General features: G+C 36.5%; 1 protein-coding gene across 1 annotated transcript in view; it reads left to right on the plus strand.

Annotated features, from left to right (window-relative positions):
- The window catches only part of ANO3 (anoctamin 3), a 161787-nt gene that overhangs the window by 127308 nt on the left and 15482 nt on the right, over positions 1 to 18997 (plus strand). Inside the window, exons 15-20 of the mRNA XM_087821792.1 lie at positions 3958 to 4040; positions 4461 to 4601; positions 5169 to 5333; positions 13775 to 13811; positions 16909 to 17020; positions 17773 to 17830. Of these exons, the coding sequence (XP_087677918.1) occupies positions 3958 to 4040; positions 4461 to 4601; positions 5169 to 5333; positions 13775 to 13811; positions 16909 to 17020; positions 17773 to 17830 (596 nt within the window). The remainder of the gene's footprint in view (positions 1 to 3957; positions 4041 to 4460; positions 4602 to 5168; positions 5334 to 13774; positions 13812 to 16908; positions 17021 to 17772; positions 17831 to 18997) is intronic.

Raw genomic sequence — 18997 nt, forward strand, 5'->3', positions numbered from 1 at the left:
ATTTTATATATGTTATATATATCTATATATTATATATGTATTTCTGTTACTTTATCTACATCTATATCTGTACTGACACTTCATTCTTTGTAAGTGAAATGTCTTTCACTTTATATATTTTATTTTTAAAGCATTTTTATTTTAATATTAAGTAAGTTTAATATGCTTCTTTTCTTCACCATCCCACAGTCTCTGCCACCATGCTCATTCTGAGCCATTGTTCTTTGCCCTGCCATATTGTAGTTCCTTCCTTTGGACTCTATGCTCTTTAATTTCTACTGATCTTTCTCCATTTCATATCTGCCTTTTCCAGGATACTTCTTTCTTGAAGACTTTCCCAGCTTGCTCTCAAATTCCCATTCCCACCTGTTAGCATCTCCAATATCAGCTCTATCCATTAATATCCAGGGAGGCACTGTGGTATGGTAGAAAGAATATGAATTTTTTGAGTTAAAATGACTTAGGTTCCAATCAGCTGTGTGACTTTAACAAGTCACTTAACCTCTCAAGATCCCAAATTTCTAATCTTAAAAAAATGAGAGTAATAACAATAGCCATTTTATGACGTATACCATATATATCTGGTACATGTAGTTGCCATTCCTATTTTTAACTATTGAGAATGTTTGTGATAGAGATTAGAAGTAACGTATCTAAAATGATTGTTAGAATGCTTTGTAAATAGTTGGAAATCAAAACAAAGCAACAGCCAGTATTTCTGACAGCTTGACCTTAAACAATTCTAGTGTTAACGATCTACTGCCTCAGTAACCATGACTGATTCTCATTTCACCTCTTTCATGAGCATAACTGCCTTTCCTCTAAGAGGTGGGGATCAACGTTGGCAGCACATTAGAAGTCTTTGGGAGCTTTAAAAATATACTGATGCTGGGTTTTGTCCTGCGATTTTGATTTAATTGCTCTGAAGTGTAGCATGGGCATTGGGATATTTTTAAAGCTCTAAAATGTTAAACTATATAAATCTTGCTTCACTTCTCCAGCTCTTCCACTCTCCCCACATTCTCACCCTTGCTAAAACCTATCTGGGTCTCTGTCATTAATGCTCCCATATTCTTTCAGTTTGCTGCTTGCTTCAGAGACCACCTTGTCCAGCCAGGATCCCAGAGCCAACTGTGCATACAAAACTTGTCACCACCAATGATAAGAAAGGGCTAGTTTGCTTGCCACTTTCATGGTTTATAGATACTTTTTTTAAGTCGCAGACTCATGGAGTCCTTGACAGATTCCAGTTTCTTCTTGAAATTTCCAAGACCATTAGTCATCTTCAACTCGAGACCAGTTCAACACATTTTCATGCCCTCTTCTGTCAAGAATGGGGTTAAATCACTAATGCTCATTTGGGAAGATGAAATGACTGAGTTAAGCCTTAAAATTTCAGCCCCCCGTCACACATCGAGAACCTGTAACTTACTTTTTAGAATCTCTTCAATGCAGGGGGCAAAATGTGAGCCAGGGGACAGGTCTTGCTGATGACTTAGGGCAGTGTGGTGCTTTATTTCATTACGCATCATTGGAATTTGAGTATATTTAGATGGGCCAATAACTTTCTAGTTGAGGGTAGGCTCCAGCTTTTGTTACTGTATTTATAGTAGACCATATGCATTTGCCTACCAGAGAGGTTTGAGAATAAAGAAGGATTTTAAATTTGGTGTTATTTCCAATTAGGTTTTGTAAGCTTTCAAGGCTTTAAGGGCCAACCCATTAATCTGGTTTATCATGAGTATGGTTAGCTTGGGTGCATATCCAGCAGTGAGTTAAATTGGCACTGTTGGACAATTATTGGACGGGACCAAAAGATGTTGAAGGGCAAATAGGATAGTCATTGCAGTAAGCAGACATAAGAATCTGAGTATGTTCATCTTGAAATCAGACTAAAAAACTATGAAAAGGAAGACTGTCTTCTCAGGAGTTTTGTTCAGGCAAAAATATGATGGCCATATAATTAGTAAATGAAGCAAAGGTGATCAAAAGGAGGACCAAAGGTAAGAGTTGCTGGATGGAATGATGCATGACTGGCCTGGCCTGGGGTCTTAGGAGAACCGTCTATATCAGGTGCCATCTGCTTTGATCCTGGATCAAGAATTCTAGTGGTGGTCTTGGGTTTTTAGAGATACTCAGTTTAAGATCTCCATTAGGCTGAGATGACCACTCAGCTATAGGGGTCCTTTTTAAATAAGAAACGTGAATCCTTGAGTCAGTACCCCTAAGTTTAGTAGCACAAGGGTTAGTTATTAATACCTGATATGGCCCTCTTCATCAGGGCTGAAGATCATGATGTAGATCATGTTGGAGATCATGATGTAGATCTCCATCTCCCAGAAGTGTGAAATGGAAATACTGCTGTAGGAGCTGTGAGTGAGTTCCTTACAGTAAATCAGGAGGTCTCCTTTCAGCAGTGCAAGTTCATACATTCCTTCATCTAATCTCATAGGTCTGCTGGTAATACTTTCAACAGGAGACAGTCTATGTTTGCTGAAAAGAGATCATAGGTTGAACAATATCAAAGGAAAAGCCTTAGGCCAAGGCAGATTAAGACTCCACCAGTTTTGCCAGTTGAGTTTTGATTGCCCTTTTAGTCTGTTCTATGAGACTGGAGGACTGGGGATGATATGCACAATGGAAATGTTGCAAAATCAGCCAGATCTTACAAACAGATTGTATAATGTGTTCTGTGGTATGAGTTCCCGAGTCACTGTGGAGCTCTGATGGGATTCAAGTTAGGAAAGCTTTTCTAGAAATTATTTTACTTACTACAGAGGCTGTGGCTCTGTGGCTTGATTAAAGTTCACATACCAGTCCTCAAAGTGGCCTAAATGCGAGGGGAAATGCCCCATATAGGTATGAATGGGCTTTCCAGAGTGGTACTCTGCCCAGATTTGGCTTTTTTGTATACCTGGGAAGCTATCTTGAAGATGTCTTACAGCAGTATTGTTTCCCTTTGAAACCATTTTGTCAGTGAGTTAAGTCATGTACATATTGTAACATATGATACTGTATACAATCAGGGAGGAATGGTCAGTCATGTGTACCTACCATAAGTTTCTTTTAGGGCCAGATTTACAGCCTTTTTCTCACCCTTTCTATTTTGTTGAACAGCTAAATGCCCTGCTTCCATAACATTATCTTTTATATCCCCGATTGCTTCAGCTGGTAGCATACATGTCTCCATTAGGGGCTGTGATTGTTTTAATGCTGCTAACTTAGCAGCAATGTCAGCCAAGTGATTATCTCTACTTTGAATGTCCAGGGATTTTTATGTTTAATAAATTTGTAGTTAATTGGGTGACTTTTAAGAGTTCTAAAACATAAGAACTGTTTTTTATCTTTTTTCTGGAAGAAGTCAAGAATTTCTCTGTTTCCAGAGCATACCAGTGTCATGGTCACACCAAAGATGTACCTGCTGTCAGTATAAATGTCAGCCATTATACCTTTGGCCAAATTGCAAGCTCAGCTTAATGCATAGGACCCTGCTTGTTGAGCAAAAGTTGCCTGAGGCATGACAGCCCTGCTCTTTTCCTCTCTCTCTCCCACCTTATCCTTCTCTGAATCCTGAAGAAGAAGCATCTGACCTTTAATGTCATTCCTGGAGAAGGCTTTATTAGGTCTTTTAGATAATTTTGAATAAGCATGTACAAGTCAAAAGGAACAATAAATATTTCTCTCAGGAATATTGACCTCTTGTAGCATCATTTTGCTGGGTCATGCTAACAAAAGTCTCTGCTTAGTTAATCCAATGAAAAATTACTTCTTCTCTAAGAATGCATTGTACAGAGACAGGAGCAGCAGGGTGAGAAAAAACTAAAGTTTAATTGTATGAACTTAATGAATTCTAATAATTCAGTAATATGGTAAAAATGCATCAATCCAAAGAAGAAATGCAATGATGAAAGAACATAATGTGGTTGGATAATAATTATAATAATAATATTTTTACAGCCACAGTCTTCCTGGAGTTCTGGAAAAGGAGAAGAAGTACACTGACCTATACTTGGGATCTTATTGAATGGGAAGAAGAGGAGGTAAGATGTTAGGAAACAGGAGATAAGGAAATTTGGATGACAGATGTTGCAGAAAGGTGTTCACTGCCCTTGACATCTAAATCGGAAGCAGCTAAACACTATTAGATTTTTCCCTTGATTTGTTTTACTAATAAGATTTCTTATCTAATGACAATAAAAAAGATCAATGATGAGGTAATGTAATTATTTTCAAAACATTTCTATGAGTTTTCTTAAACTACATTGGTGGAAAATTGGGCTAATTAAAATATAGTTAGGGTTTATTTGGAAGGTAATTTGCATCTTATTTTTAAAAGGTTGCTTCTTTGCCAAGACTTGATATAAAAGTAGACCAAAATGCAGGAATTTTGTATCAACTCTTAGATAAATTTTTAAAAAATGTTTTACTTTGATATTTAGTTAACTAAGTTTCTCTCATAGGAAACACTTCGTCCCCAGTTTGAAGCAAAGTATTATAAGATGGAGAGAGTGAATCCCATCAGTGGAAAACCCGAGCCGCATCAGCCTTCTTCAGACAAAGTCAGTCGTCTCCTTGTTTCTATCTCAGGAATATTCTTCATGGTAAAGTATAACCCTTAATATCGGAATGTTGTGGGTTCCAGGGTTAGAAGGAAGTTCTAAGAAACCAACTCATTTTGTGACCCTGATAATGTAAGAAATCACATCCTGTTCAATACTTTGGCAATGCATACTATTAAACAAAATAAAAATCACAGCAGGCCATGGAGTGGTTACAAGGGGAATATGTACATATCCTTAAGATTACTTGGAGTACACTCTATGGGAGAAACAGAGATCATCTAAGGTAAAATGGAAATTGTGTGAGTTGCCCTGATGAATTAGTTATCTTGTTTTAAAACCAGGTATTCCATTTAAAAGTGGAAATTTCAACAAAATTTTAATTTTAGTGTGATAGCTTTATCATACTACACCAACTTAAATCCTATACTATTTATTTTGACACTAATGTAACTTGGTTCCTTAAAGGAAGAAATTAAATTAATATATACTTTCTTAGAAAAATAAATTTCTTTAGCTCTTGGGGCCAGCATATTGAATCTGTGTTTTTGCTTTTGTTTTGTTAATGATGCAAAGCCTGCTTGTCTCCCCTGGTCTCCTACGCTGTAGATATCTTTGGTGATCACTGCAGTGTTTGCAGTTGTGGTGTATCGCCTAGTGGTTATGGAACAGTTTGCATCATTCAAGTGGAATTTCATCAAACAGCACTGGCAGTTTGCAACATCTGCTGCTGCTGTCTGTATCAATTTTGTAATCATCATGGCCCTGAATCTTGTAAGTGTTTACAACTTTTCAATATGTAGAGGATAGAGGTTTATGTTTCCTTTACACTTAGATTGTCTTTACAGGAAGCCAAAGTAAGACCAAGCCACATCTCTGGCAAAGACAGTTCAGTTTAGCAGAAAATATTTTATCTATGTGGTTCAGATGATAGATGCCCTTAAATTAAACTACATGATAGTTGTACTGTCAAAATTTCTTTCCCTTTGAATTTATAGTTTGATTAGTGATACCCTCATAAGTGTCTAGCATGTGCTAGAAAGGTGCTATATTCCATTCATTCAAGTAAGGGATTATTTGGATTAGAAAACCATGCCAACAAACTCAGACTCAGAGGAGAATTTGCTGGAAAGACAAAGGAAAATCTGTTTGAAAGTAAAAGCTTATTACCTCCAAGGCCTCATGTGAAGTAGAATACAGTCAGACAGCTACTCCTTTTTTCTTTCTCTGGGACTAAGCATTTCCCTTTCCCTTTCCCTTTCCCTTTCCCCTTTTCCCTTTTCCCTTTTCCCTTTCCCTTTCCCTTTCCCTTTCCCTTTCCCTTTCCCTTTCCCTTTCCCTTTCCCTTTCCCTTTCCCTTTCCCTTTCCCTTTCCCTTTCCCTTTCCCTTTCCCTTTCCCTTTCCCTTTCCCTTCCCTCTCTCTTTCTTTCTTCTGTTGTCAGTGCTTCTATTTGTGTGTCTACTCTGTTCTGTCAGGAAGATAACTACCTTTGCCTAACCATGCCCTGTCTTTCGCTCAAAGTCCAGTGTGCTATGGCATTGTTATACTTGTGTTATCTATCTTCTTTGGCTCTATATACATGACCATGTTGGTCAGCTTTCTGTAGTTTATTTAACATGGATCATCCAGTTATTTCAATGTGCAAATTTCTCAAAGACAACATCTGATTGGTTTAACATCACATATACTGACTTGTGAACCAATGTCTAGGGCAACATTAGGCCTAGGCCTACCTTTTCAGCAAGGTCTGTGAATGAGGTTCTATTTTCTCTGTGCCTGAAGACAGAAGACACTGATTGACACATTTAAGATAATATCTTTAATTCTTCCAAAAACACAATGCCAATATTCTCTCCATTAGGTAGATGAGGAAACTGAGATTCGGAAAGCTTAAATAACTTTCCCCAAATCATACATAGAGTAAGATAGTGTTAGTGCTAGTATATTGACATCGTGAGATAGTACCTGTTGATAGATTAGCAATACTCCAATGATGATGTTAATGTTATGTACAAGTAATAAGCACTTAGTTCCAAGTGTGGAATGACACTGATGTTACATACTTGCTTGAAGAAATTTAAGGCCATTTGGTATTTAACTTTAAAATAATCAGAGAAGGGCTTGAGAAAAAAGTGAACAGTCACTGTAATCAATGAGTAACTTTTAATACAAAGATGATAGTTAATATCTTCCACTGGAGTCTGCTTTCTTCAGGTTCATTTTAGTTTGTAGAAGGAGAATATTGTTTAGTGTATCTTCAAACAGACCATACAATATTTTAATTTATGCCCTTGGTTTAGAGATTAAAGTGAATAATAAAAACTGAAAAGAAGTGCAATGCTAGTACTGGGAGGCTTATATGTTAGCATAGGTTGTTCATTGCTCAAAGCCACCACATTGAAGAGGACCATTCATCGCATAACATTGTAGATTTTATACTTATGATAATACTCTTACGGTGGATAGTGAAAGATCTCATTTCTAACAAAATCAGTATATCGTAAGAGTTTTCCCATTGACTGAGGTTATTGTGGTTAGCCCCATTATCTGAGGAAAAGGCGGTTAAATAGCTGATGTGTTTAATTCTAGCTAACACTAGCAGTCAGCCAGCCTGATCTGATAGAATCCATTTCTTATCCTTAGTAAGTTGGTTGACATAAAAATGACTGGTCATAGTGCTGCTGTCCGTTATCCTACTGCCTAGAGGAGGAATAGGACCCCAGGCACAGTGAGGACTGCCTCATGGTTCAAGCACAGAAGCCCTGAGAGAAGCCATCAACTGCATCTGAAATGAAATGGGGGGCGGGGGCTGTGATAGTGGATCAGAGACTCAAAGGGAAGAAGAGAGGGGTGCTTACTCTAATGAGCCAAGAAAGAGCAGAAAGTGGGTTGTCATTTTAAGAAATTCAACCCACACGTGTACAGAAGCACAATTTCCACCTGAGGAAATTGTAAGAAGTGTCTGTGAAACATACATTTATGGAAGATTGAAGAAAATGCGGTTAGAAGAGTAGATGAGTGCCTAGCTGTGGAGCTCTCGAGTGGCATGTAATGAATTTAGACATCGTCTTTCCCCGCTGTGGGCAGTGGGAGCCATCCATGTGTGTGCTCCATTAGCCACCAGTCAACATATCAGATACGCTTATAGATGTAAAGGCATTAAAATATTAGACTTATTACAATGTAATTGCTATACTAATATATTTTCAAACTCTCAAGGGGAAAAAAAAATAATCTCCCTGGGGAGAAATGTGACTGATCAAAACTGCTAAAGTAAAAGAAGATATCCTGAGTAGATCATCAACCAAGAAGGAAATTGAGAAATAAACATTACAAACTAGTGATAGTATCTCATCTAAGGCCGGTATTAAAAAGACCTTCTTTTCCCTTTTAAATAAAAGATGATTTCCTGTTGTGTAAAGTAGTTCAGAATTTAGACAAGGATATAATGCTTTCTGAGCAAACATAAACCTGATTTTAAAGTTATATGTGGCAAAGATAGTATCAGAAATCAAAGTAAAGAGCAGTTATAGCTACACAGATAAAAAATTGCAAGTATATATGGAAGTGTTACCAGGAGTTACCTCTGAAAAGTACAATTACAGGTGAATTTTATTTTCTTTACATCTTGTCTAATGTTAAATGTATTTGCATTTTCTAGATTTTCTACAATAAGCTTATGTTCCATTTAAAACTAGGAAAGGACAGTATTTGAAATTAATTTCTAATATTCCATTTTAAAGAAATCATCAATAATGGTAGTCCAGGATTTATGTAGAGGATTCTTATGTTATTATTTAGAGTAGCAAAAATAGGAAAGAGACTCCTTAAATGACCAGAAAATAAGGAACTATTTATTCAAATTCTGTGGAGTATCATATAACCAACTAAAATGCCACTTTTAACATTTTTTAAGGACATGCAATTACATAAGATTAGATACAGTTTCACTTGATTCCCATTGGAACACACCTGCATTTTGAAACTATAAAGAATGACAATAAAATGTTAACAATGTTTATCATCTCTCAGTAGTGGGATAATATTTGATTTAACATAACATTTTCTGTTTATTCAAATATTTATCCCTATATGTAGGTTTTGATTTACAGTTAGAAATGTTGATGATCTTTTCTTTGGTCTTTTAAAATTCTTCAGACCACATCTGCATTTATATAAAGTCCTCACTCTTATTTCTTTAAATGTTATTTATTATGCATTCATAAATTTTTAAGCACTCAGAGTTATCTGTGAAAAGAGAAGCACACATATAAGTTGTCATATTATATCTTTTTATCAAATAAATGTTTAAAATATAAAAAAATTTTTGACATTTTAATCAGCTCATATAGAAATCATAACCACTATGCTAATTTTTACTGTTCTTATTTGTTCCTCTTTAATATCTTAATTTTCTTTTCTTTTTAAAGTCTGTGGTTTTTTTATCTTTTCCTAACTTTGACTTATACATTGTTATTGACATACAAAAACATTAAAAATATTAAGGAAAGTCACTTAACCAAAATGTCACTCACCTCCCTTCCTACCATAAACTAATTGTGCCCATTGAAGGTAATCACTGTAAATGGTTTCATGTCTGCTTATTCCCCACCTGCCTTCAAAAGAGTACCCTGTGTTCCTGGGTTTGACAGTTTGTTCCAAAGACCTGCTGATCTTCAAAAACATCTTGAGTGAATTAATGAACTGGCCTGATATTTTCGAAGACGGAAAATATTTCACAGACAAGGAAGACGAAGAAGCCAAATGTGGTTAATTAACCTTTGCTTGGGCAGGCAAGCAAGCATGACCACTCCGGGAACAGAACCTCCAGGTCCAGGCGCAAGCCTTAGATCCCACCCAGGTTCTTTTTAGTAAAGTGAAGAACTTGTCATGATCAGATCTGCATTTGAAAAATATGGGCGCTTTTATCCTCAAACAGTTTCCATATAAAAGGCACTCATATTGCAAAAATTGAAACTTGGCTGAAGTTTCCATTGCTGTAGCAGACTCTAGTTTTATATTATTCCAGTTGCTTCTTAATCACCAGTCCCTTAATTGCCGACTCTCTCCATTTCTAATCCCTAGCCTCAGGCACCCCCTTCTCTTGAATCACAGTTGACCCTCATATATGTAGTCCTCCTGGCATAGGGTTCACATACTGCTTGTTCTCACTAAGTCTCTACGTGTGATGAGGCTTAATGTATTCTTTCTTCCAAAGTAATGCACTTTACAAATAACGAAGACTGAACTGAATGGAGTGTATCTCTACTTACAGAAATAAGACCTACATAGAGAGGTGATGATAGCATTATTTTTGTCATAAAAACAAATCTTTTGAGACCCTCAAAATTCCACTTGTTCTACTTAATTAAAGACAAGGGCCCATGTAACTGCCTAGTGCTAAAACAATCATCCATCGTTGCTGGGAGCATACAGGACTGACTTTTCTTTTTTAATTGAACTTATTGGAGTGACATTGGTTAATAAATTTATATATGTTTTAGGTACACAGTTCTACAGTACACCATCTGTATGTTGTATTTGTGTGTTTGCCACCCCAAATCAAGTCTCTTTCCATCACTATCCCCCCTTTATGCTCTCCTACCTCCTCCCACCCCGCTTTCCTCTGGCAGTCACCGTACTGTTGTCATGAGGGTTTTTTCCCCCCTAAAAGTTTATTTCTACTTGTTGGGCATTTTGGCACAAAGATTAAGGGATTATTGGAAGTGGCATAGACCATTAATACTTCTCTTTACTCTTACAACTAAGAAGGTTTTAAAATGGATTTCACATAAAGGAAGTGAACTACAAAGCCAACTCAAAAATATGAAAAGAATGTTATATTCTTGAGATCTATCTCATCTGTGTCAAACAATAACGCCCATCTGAATTCATGCATTCCCTCCCTACTCAGGATGTTAAGACACTTCACAGATTACTAGACAGCCCTTCTGATTCACCTGAGCATGCAGGATTAATTTAAGGGCTTAAATGTGTATAGATTAAAATAATTAATATCAAAATGCCAGACTCTTTAAAAAACTTATACCACCAAAATGATTCACCTGGAAAACCAAATAGTCCTTGTCGGTTTCAAATCAACACTAAATGTACAGCTTTTTGTTTCTTAATATCCCCTTTGTGATCCTTATGCTCCCGTATTCCTTGAATAAGGGACTTGTCCTCAGTAAAAATATTCTATTAATCTAATACACTTTCCAGCTATAAGTCATGAAATTATGACATGTAGGCATGGCAAAATAGTTTAAATCAGTCAAGTGATTTTTTCAAAATAAGGAACTTTCAATGTTTAACAGACACAGCCAGGAACCTTATGTCATTCTTCATGCATTTCTCTTGTCACTTTCATCATATCAGTGATTGTCGTCAGTTCTGCTTCTGTAGCATCTCTCTTCACTACTGCCTGCTCACCGTCCTGACCGCTGCTTGAGTCATTTCTAGCTTGGACTGGTGCAGCAGCCTTGTCTCCATTTTTTAACTCTTTCTTTCTTCTTAGCACACTACTGTTGGAAGGATCTTTCTAAATTGCAATTGATCATTTTATTTTGTACTTGAAACTGCTCCACGGGTTCCCATTGCCTCTGATATAAATTGTAGATTCATTATAAGGGAACGCGAGGCCCTCCATTACTGAAAGCCAGCCTCCCTTTATCTTCTTGTCTAAAATGCTGTCTCTCCCTCCTTTTCACAGGCTGCACGACAGCCACAAAACCACTCTGCTTGCTCCCTGGCATCCTGCTATTTCACAACACTGTCTCTGAGTTCACAGTGTTTCCTCTATCTTCTGTTTTTTTCTTTTATCTCCTTGAAGAATATCTCTTCATCTTTGAAGATTCCAGTTAAAGATCACTTCCTCCATAAAGTTTTCTTTCAATCCTGTAGGTAGAATTGAATAATCTCTTCTTTGTGTCCATTTTCCTCACAAGGTGTGTGGGCCTGTCTGTTCTCCCTCCTTATCAGATCCTCCTGGTGGAATGAAGCAGTCCCCCTTGTGCATACTTTTCTGTTACAGACATGCCTCTTCTGCCACTGTCCAGGCGTAAGCTCCTTATGAGCAGGAGCTGTAGCTTCCTCATGTTTGTATCTCCAGGTCTTTGCCTACTGCCTAGGCAATTCAAATTTAAAATATATTCTTTAAATAAATTTTAATTCTGTTATTCTCCAAATATCCTAGCATCTTGAATAGTGCATGTGTTCAGAATTATTTGTTATTGGAATTATATTTTCAGTGTCTTCCAAGTTTGCAGCACTTGTTATTTTCATTCAAACTAATAACCAAAGACTATATATTCTCTTAATCTTTAAAAACAGATACATCATGGTATCCCTAAATTAATATTCAAATTGGGAGAAAAATAGGGGCTAAGATAATAAAAATTTGATTACAAGTTCATCTTAAAGATCATGAAAGTAACTTAATGATTGTTTTCTGTTCTTAGTATGCTTGAAATCACCTGAATCACTTGCAAAACTACAGATCCCAAGTTCCATTCAGGATCTTCTTTGTGGACTTAGGCAATCTACATTTAAAAAAATACAAGTGATTCTGACTCATTCAGTCCCTACAATAGCATTAGGAAATCAGTGATTCAAGGGATCTAAGGTAATTTTGATACATAGCCAAGAACAGATACCACATTTCCAAAGATAATTGAAAATAATTTAATCATAACCAAAACACTATTATTTTTAACATTCCTTTACGCATATAGCTAAAACCCCACAAAGCCAGAATTTGAAACCACAAGTTGCTCTTTGCTAATTCCATCCTTTCTCTTCTTTATTTTGACCAGAGGATTGTTATCTCAGGCAAGGTACCTGACAGTCTAAACCGTAGTTTCCTCTCTTGTAAAATGGGGATCATTAGACCTGTTTGATGGACTAACTTAAGTAATAGTATATATAAAACACTGCTTGGTACTGGCCAAATACTATGAATGGCACATATTTAAATAATTTTTTCTTTCAAACCCAGGGAGGGCAATCATATCAGTACTAGAGGCACAGCACCACTTAAGTATCATTTACTGATTGACAAGTCTATCATACTTTTTGGAGACCCTTCTGTAATCATTTGACTTGATAAATGGGTCAGGGCAAAGAATATTTTACAATCAGGATAATATTGGTGCTCATGAATTCAAGCTAATCTTGTCCTAAAATTTACTTGTGTATAGTATAGTTAAAAAAAAAAAAAAAACCTGCACGGGAGATGGAATGAGACTATTATAATCAATGTAATCTTTCTCAAGATAATACTGTAGATCTTAGGAATAGATAGGTTTGAATCATAGGTAGGATAAATAATCACAGTAGTCCTATTGAAAGGATAGGCAGGAGAGATAAACAACATTTAGTGTCCAGCTACGTACCTTTTAATTTTGCATGCCAAGAAGCAAGATTATTAAAATCTAAAGAATAATTTGTAGAATCATAGGGTTATGTAGTAATATTTACGTGCACACACATATACCCACAAACACATATCACCCTTCTGTCTGTAGCAAATATAATTTCCCAACTATATGTACTTGGAATATTATATGATATGTTTCTTTCCTTGAGTTTGCATGAGTCATGGACAGAGCATGTTGGGGCAGGGAGAAGGTGGCAGAAGATGAAAAACGTCATAAAAATCTATTGTGCATGTGCCTTGCTTGCTTATAGATTCAACAGATTTGACTTATGAGTCGTTTCAAATAACTACCAAACCAGCTTTGTTCTTTAGGAGTGCAAATTTGCACAGTCTTTGTCATAGTTTGGAAAATGTTTTATCAATAGTAAAGTCAAGCTTCCATTTAGCCCCCCAGTATAGTTAAAAAAAAAAAAAAAAAAAAAGTGTATACTTTGGTAATTAGATCCCAGGTCAGCCATCGATTAGTTAAATGACTTTGGGAGTTTTCTCAGTCTCATTTCCTTTATTTATAAAATGTAAATAAAGATAGCTACCAAAAAAGACTTTGTTATTACAGAAATCAAATGTGACTGTATATATACACATATTTACAACACTTTCATATTGCTTGCATTGTGTATATATATGTAAAGCACTACATAGTTAAGTACATGCTTCTACTTAATTAAAAATGTAGCTACTTTGTGGAATACACTTTAGATGTTTCTTTGAATTTGTAAACAACAGCCTTTTCTAAAGAAAAGAATAATAGTAATACTTGTTCTCTTACACTACAGGCTTATGAAAAAATTGCTTACCTTCTCACTAATTTAGGTAAGTCTATTTTTCTTTATTTCTTAGTAAGAGAATATTTTATTAGGGCCTATCAGTCTATAGTTGATTTATGTACTTTAGTATTTTTAGTATCAACTTCAGTTATATACTTGTGGATAAAAATGAAAGAAGTGGGATAGGATGTTGGACTACATCACATAGCTATAGTCAATGTATGTAGTTATAAAATCTACTTACTAGAAATCAGCAAACCTGGTTCTTCCTACATTGGAGTGCTTTCCCCCCTACCTTTTCAGCTCTTTGGCTTTTTCCCTCCAATATTTTTTTTTTTCTAAGTATTTTACAGCATGTATACTATTTATTTGCTTGTTTTTTTTATTTATGTTTGTTTATTTTTCATGTATACAACTCAAAGGCAAAATAGTATTAAGAGACTTATAATGAAAACCTGTCCTTTACCACATTACCCATTCTTATTTTTTATGTCGTCAAGAGACTACATTTTGCCAATTTTATCAATTTATTTTGTATTTCATATTCTGTTTCTAAATAACATGGTTCTACTGCCATTCTTTCAGCTTTAGGAAGCTATTGCCTTCCCATCAAGAGGACAACTTAAGCCATAATGCTCCCTGCAGTGTCCTGTCCTGCACATACTTCCCCATCTGTCACCTGTATACACAGTTGTTATTTCTTCTCCTTTCCAAAGGAGGTGTATCAGCATTTTTAGCTAAATTAGTAATTAGTATTCACATCATTGTGTCTATATAGCTGTTTTCCTACCTAAGGCACAGCTTGCACTATCATTGTTTCCTTTCTCTTTTTTTTACAGAGGAAAGGAGATGGGGAGAGAGAGAGAGAAACATCAATAATGAAAGAGTCGTCATTGATCGGTTGCCTCGGAGCCCGCAACCCGGGCATGTGCCCTGATCGGGAGTTGAACCGTGATCTCCTGGATCCTAGGTCCACGCTCAACCTCTGAGCCACGCCTGGCCAGGCTCATTGTTTCCTTTCTTATACAACCTTTATATTTTCATGAAGCACATTTTACCTAATTTTCTACATACTTTTCTTAATTTGTTCCGAACTTTCTGTCTCAGCTCTGAATTCTCTCGAAATACATTAAAAACTATCAAGAATTCTACTCATTTTATTTTCTTCTTAGAGTCATCCTCCCTTAACCCACTGTGTACTCATCTCAGTGGGTTGCCCTCTAGGCTTGGGGTCAGCCACATCCACACTTGCTTTCACCAGGGCTCTGGGAATTCCTTTGCCTTTATTTCTCAGTTGGATGCTGCTTTTGGGATCCTATGCCGCCATCTGTCTTGGCTTAATTCCTTGTCTTACTCTCTGGAAAGTGAATTTCTTGAGACCTTGTATGTCAGAAAATGTTTTGTTTTTTTTTTCCTATATTTTAACTTGATATTTGGTCCCCCAGTTTTGGGGACAGAATTTTTACTACAGAACTGTTTGAGCAGCATTCTGTTATTGTTTGAAGACTCACCAGATCCTAGGCATTGTACTAAACACTTCTCATTCATCATTTTGTTTTATTGTGATCACAATTCTGTGACAGTAGGATCCTTATTTTATGGATTAGAAAATGAGATTGTTAAATAAGTAGAATTTAAACACCACTTAACTTTGGTGGGGTAACTCTGTTACTCCACTGTAACATACTACTCCTATAGTGTAGTTACAAGGACAAGTGATAATAGAAGGGACAATGTATACAGGGGACACCCAGGCCCTACTTCATGGTCTGGAGCTAAATGGTTCTATCTCTTGGACATCGTGTGACTACGGCAAGTTTTTGCCTGTCCCCATTCTTTCTCCTCCTCCTGCCCTCCTTCTTTCCTCTGGTCGTCCTCCTCTTTTTAAGCCTCAGTTTCCTTATCAGGAAGCTGAGAATGATAATAGTTCCCATTTCATCATTGTTGTAGGTTGGCTGCCTGACACATGACAAGTGCTCAATTAATGGGAATAATGTTTCACTGACCTGAGCTAAAGCATCTTCGATGAGTAATGGAGCACTTGAACTGGGTTGTCTCAAAGCATTCTTCTAGCTCTGATTACCTATATTCATTTTCTTTTAAAGTAATTTATACCAGATGACTGCAAATCTAAGAAAGTGATAATTAATAGTAGGAAGCAGAACAGTTTTTTCTGTGAGGAAATGTCTGCTCTCCTGAGTGCTCTCACTGGTGCCCACGACAAGTCACTCTGCGGATGCCCCACAGACCCTCCTGTTTCTGGAACCTATCCTCTTTGGGCTTAAAGTTCCCTAGGACTTATGCCCTCTTTATTCTGTGATTGGTTTCTGCCTGTATTTTGGCCTAATTTTTTCTTAAATTGGATCCCATTTCATTTTTTATCTTTCTTAAATTCTTCAATCATATTACAATATGTTAGATGTACATATATATGTTTCTGTCATTTATTTGGGTACTGGGTAGGAGCAGAGGCTTCAGTTCATGCTGCCATCTTTATTCCACCTCTCTCATCATTTTTTGTTTGGTATTGTTTTGCTTTGTTTTGCTTTAAGAGTCCTGGAACCACACCATGTGAGAGTTGACAGGGTTCTTAAAATCGTCTCATCTAAATTCCTCATTGCGTAGATGATAAAACTTATTGCAGAAAATGTGAAGAGACCTGCCTGAGATGACCAGCAGTTGGGTGTAAAGCTGAGATAAGAGCTTAGCCCTTCTGAGTGATGCAGCCCTCTTTTCTCTAAACCCGTTCACTTAGATCTGCACGCAAAATAGTCATCCTTCAAAGAACTCTGTGGATAATTCAAGCCCTTATATTGAACATAGCCAGATCGGGTGAAAGATTGATTTAATATTTATGGTTATTTCTAAATGACCGTAATAGAAAGAATCCTGAAAACCTTTATATATTAATAACAGGCATCGTATTTTCGTAGCTGTGGGGAAAATCTGCAGATTGACCCATTGGATCTTTACATCAGTGCTATACAGCAGATAGTATCATTCACATTTTACAGGCATTTTACTGAGTGCCTCACAGAACTAGTAAACGACTGAACCAGAACTTGAACATGGGTGTCTGATTCTGTACCTACATCTTTCCTCATCCACCTCATCTATGTAAACACACCCTATGTTCCTTTTAGAATATCCTCGAACAGAGTCTGAGTGGGAAAACAGCTTTGCCCTGAAGATGTTCCTCTTCCAGTTTGTCAATTTGAACAGTTCTATCTTCTATATCGCTTTCTTTTTGGGGAGGTAAGTCAGCTTTGTACACATCATGTTTATATACTGAAAAGATTGTCAACAGTTCCATTTCCAATTTGTGAACAAAGGTGGCACTTTCTTATTCCCAACCTTGGAAAACTGGGCTAATCTGTCTTCACATATCTCAATCAAGAGATTTCAGTATAGTACTTTAGGCTACCACTACCAATTAAAGTTGACATAAAAGAATAAAACCTATATTCCATACGGGGGTTGAATTAAGACTGTCCTGTCATCAGTAATGGTTTTAATAAGAAAATAATTTCTGACTAACCCTAGGTTACAGTTCTTTAGTGATGAAGCTTCTACCGATCATGTTCATGTTTTTTTCGTATTTTGGCTGCAAAATACGGAAACAAATCAAATTAAATTACTCCTTCTGGTTTGCCATATGATTAACACTCCAGCCAGTGCCATGGAAACATTTTAAATTAAATTACTTAGCCCATTATGTTAATATTCTTTAACTAGGTTAACCAGACATTAAAACTCTACAGGTAAAAGTGGAAAAATCCATTCAGTTGGTTTGTCTGTACTTTCTCAACCCATTGGCATTGAATTCCCACATTACTTTTTCCCTTTTACGTCAGGTGCTCTGATGTGTAAGCTTGGCCTAAGTCAACCATTTAGGAACAAGTTGCACCAATGAACATTCATGTCTACCCACACATGCACTTGTGATGTGTTAGATGTTCTTCAGTCAACCCACATAAATGCTAATGAATTAAAATGGTTTTTTACAGATTCGTAGGCCACCCAGGAAATTACAATAAACTTTTTAACCGGTGGAGACTGGAGGAAGTAAGTAACCTTGTCAGGGTGGATTTGGGGATATGCAAGGATGTGGGCTAATGACTATGGGAGGAAAGGGGGAGGGAAGAGGGAGAATGAAGTTAGGTACAGGGAATTTCAGGCCTGCTGAAGAGCTTACATTGAGAAAGCTTAAAACTTTCTAAGAACATAAGCTTTATATTATAGAAAACTGGACTCATATGCTAACCTTGCTACTTATTAATTATTTGCCCTTCATTTAACCTCTCTGAATATCTTTCTCATCAGTAAACTGGCAGTAGTAATACTTAGGTTGCAAAGCTATTTACAGATAAGAAATAATTTCCATAACAGATTTAGTACAACGCCTGGCCTGTGGCAGGTACTCTATAAATTGTAGTTGATACTTAATGCTTTGTCTCCACAGCTACCCAGGTCTGTTGGCCGTAGACACACTCAGGTCATTCAAAATCCCATGTTTTCAGGAAGTCTCCAGATCAAACCTGCAGTTTTCTCTCATAGCCCAAAAGAATGACTAAATCTACTAAAATGCTTTTCATCTACCCTATTTGGGAACCAATGCTTACTTTTTTCCAGGAGTGTCCAGCTGGAGTTAACAAGGGCAGTGTGGGGAATGGAGTTGCTACAGCAGGTAGATCTATATCTTGATGCCACCAGTAATTTTGTTTAATTGGATATTCCTGGGAAATTATTGGATGTCATGATTCTTCTTTGAAAGTCCCAAGGAAATAATTATAATACTGGTGTCAGGAAAAATGTTTTATAACCATCCTAGGCATTTCCCACGATACACATGACACAGATAGAGGCCATATTTTCAACAAAGGGTTATTTATTTTGAGAAAAATCAGTGAAATGAAAAATGTAGATTTGTGATAGGCCCTAAAATCCTAGAAGTGTAGATATAAAAAGTATATATAATGGAAGATAAGAATTGCCCTCTGAATTCAGTCATACAACAAGCATTAACACATTTCTATTCTAGGCCTCTGCTAGGTATTGTGGGGCATACAAATGAAGTCTCTTTCCTTTCTTTGATGTTAATAGTCTTGAAGAAAAGAACATAACCAGGATATGTAACAAATATTTTGTCTTTTGCGTCTGATAGTCTACATTCTAATTCTGTCCTACCCAAATACCTGATCTTAACTATCTCTAAGTGTCAGGTTCTTTTCT

Source organism: Miniopterus natalensis, chromosome 11 (genome assembly GCF_054644295.1).
Source record: "Miniopterus natalensis isolate mMinNat1 chromosome 11, mMinNat1.hap1, whole genome shotgun sequence".
Taxonomy (NCBI): Eukaryota; Metazoa; Chordata; class Mammalia; order Chiroptera; family Miniopteridae; genus Miniopterus; species Miniopterus natalensis.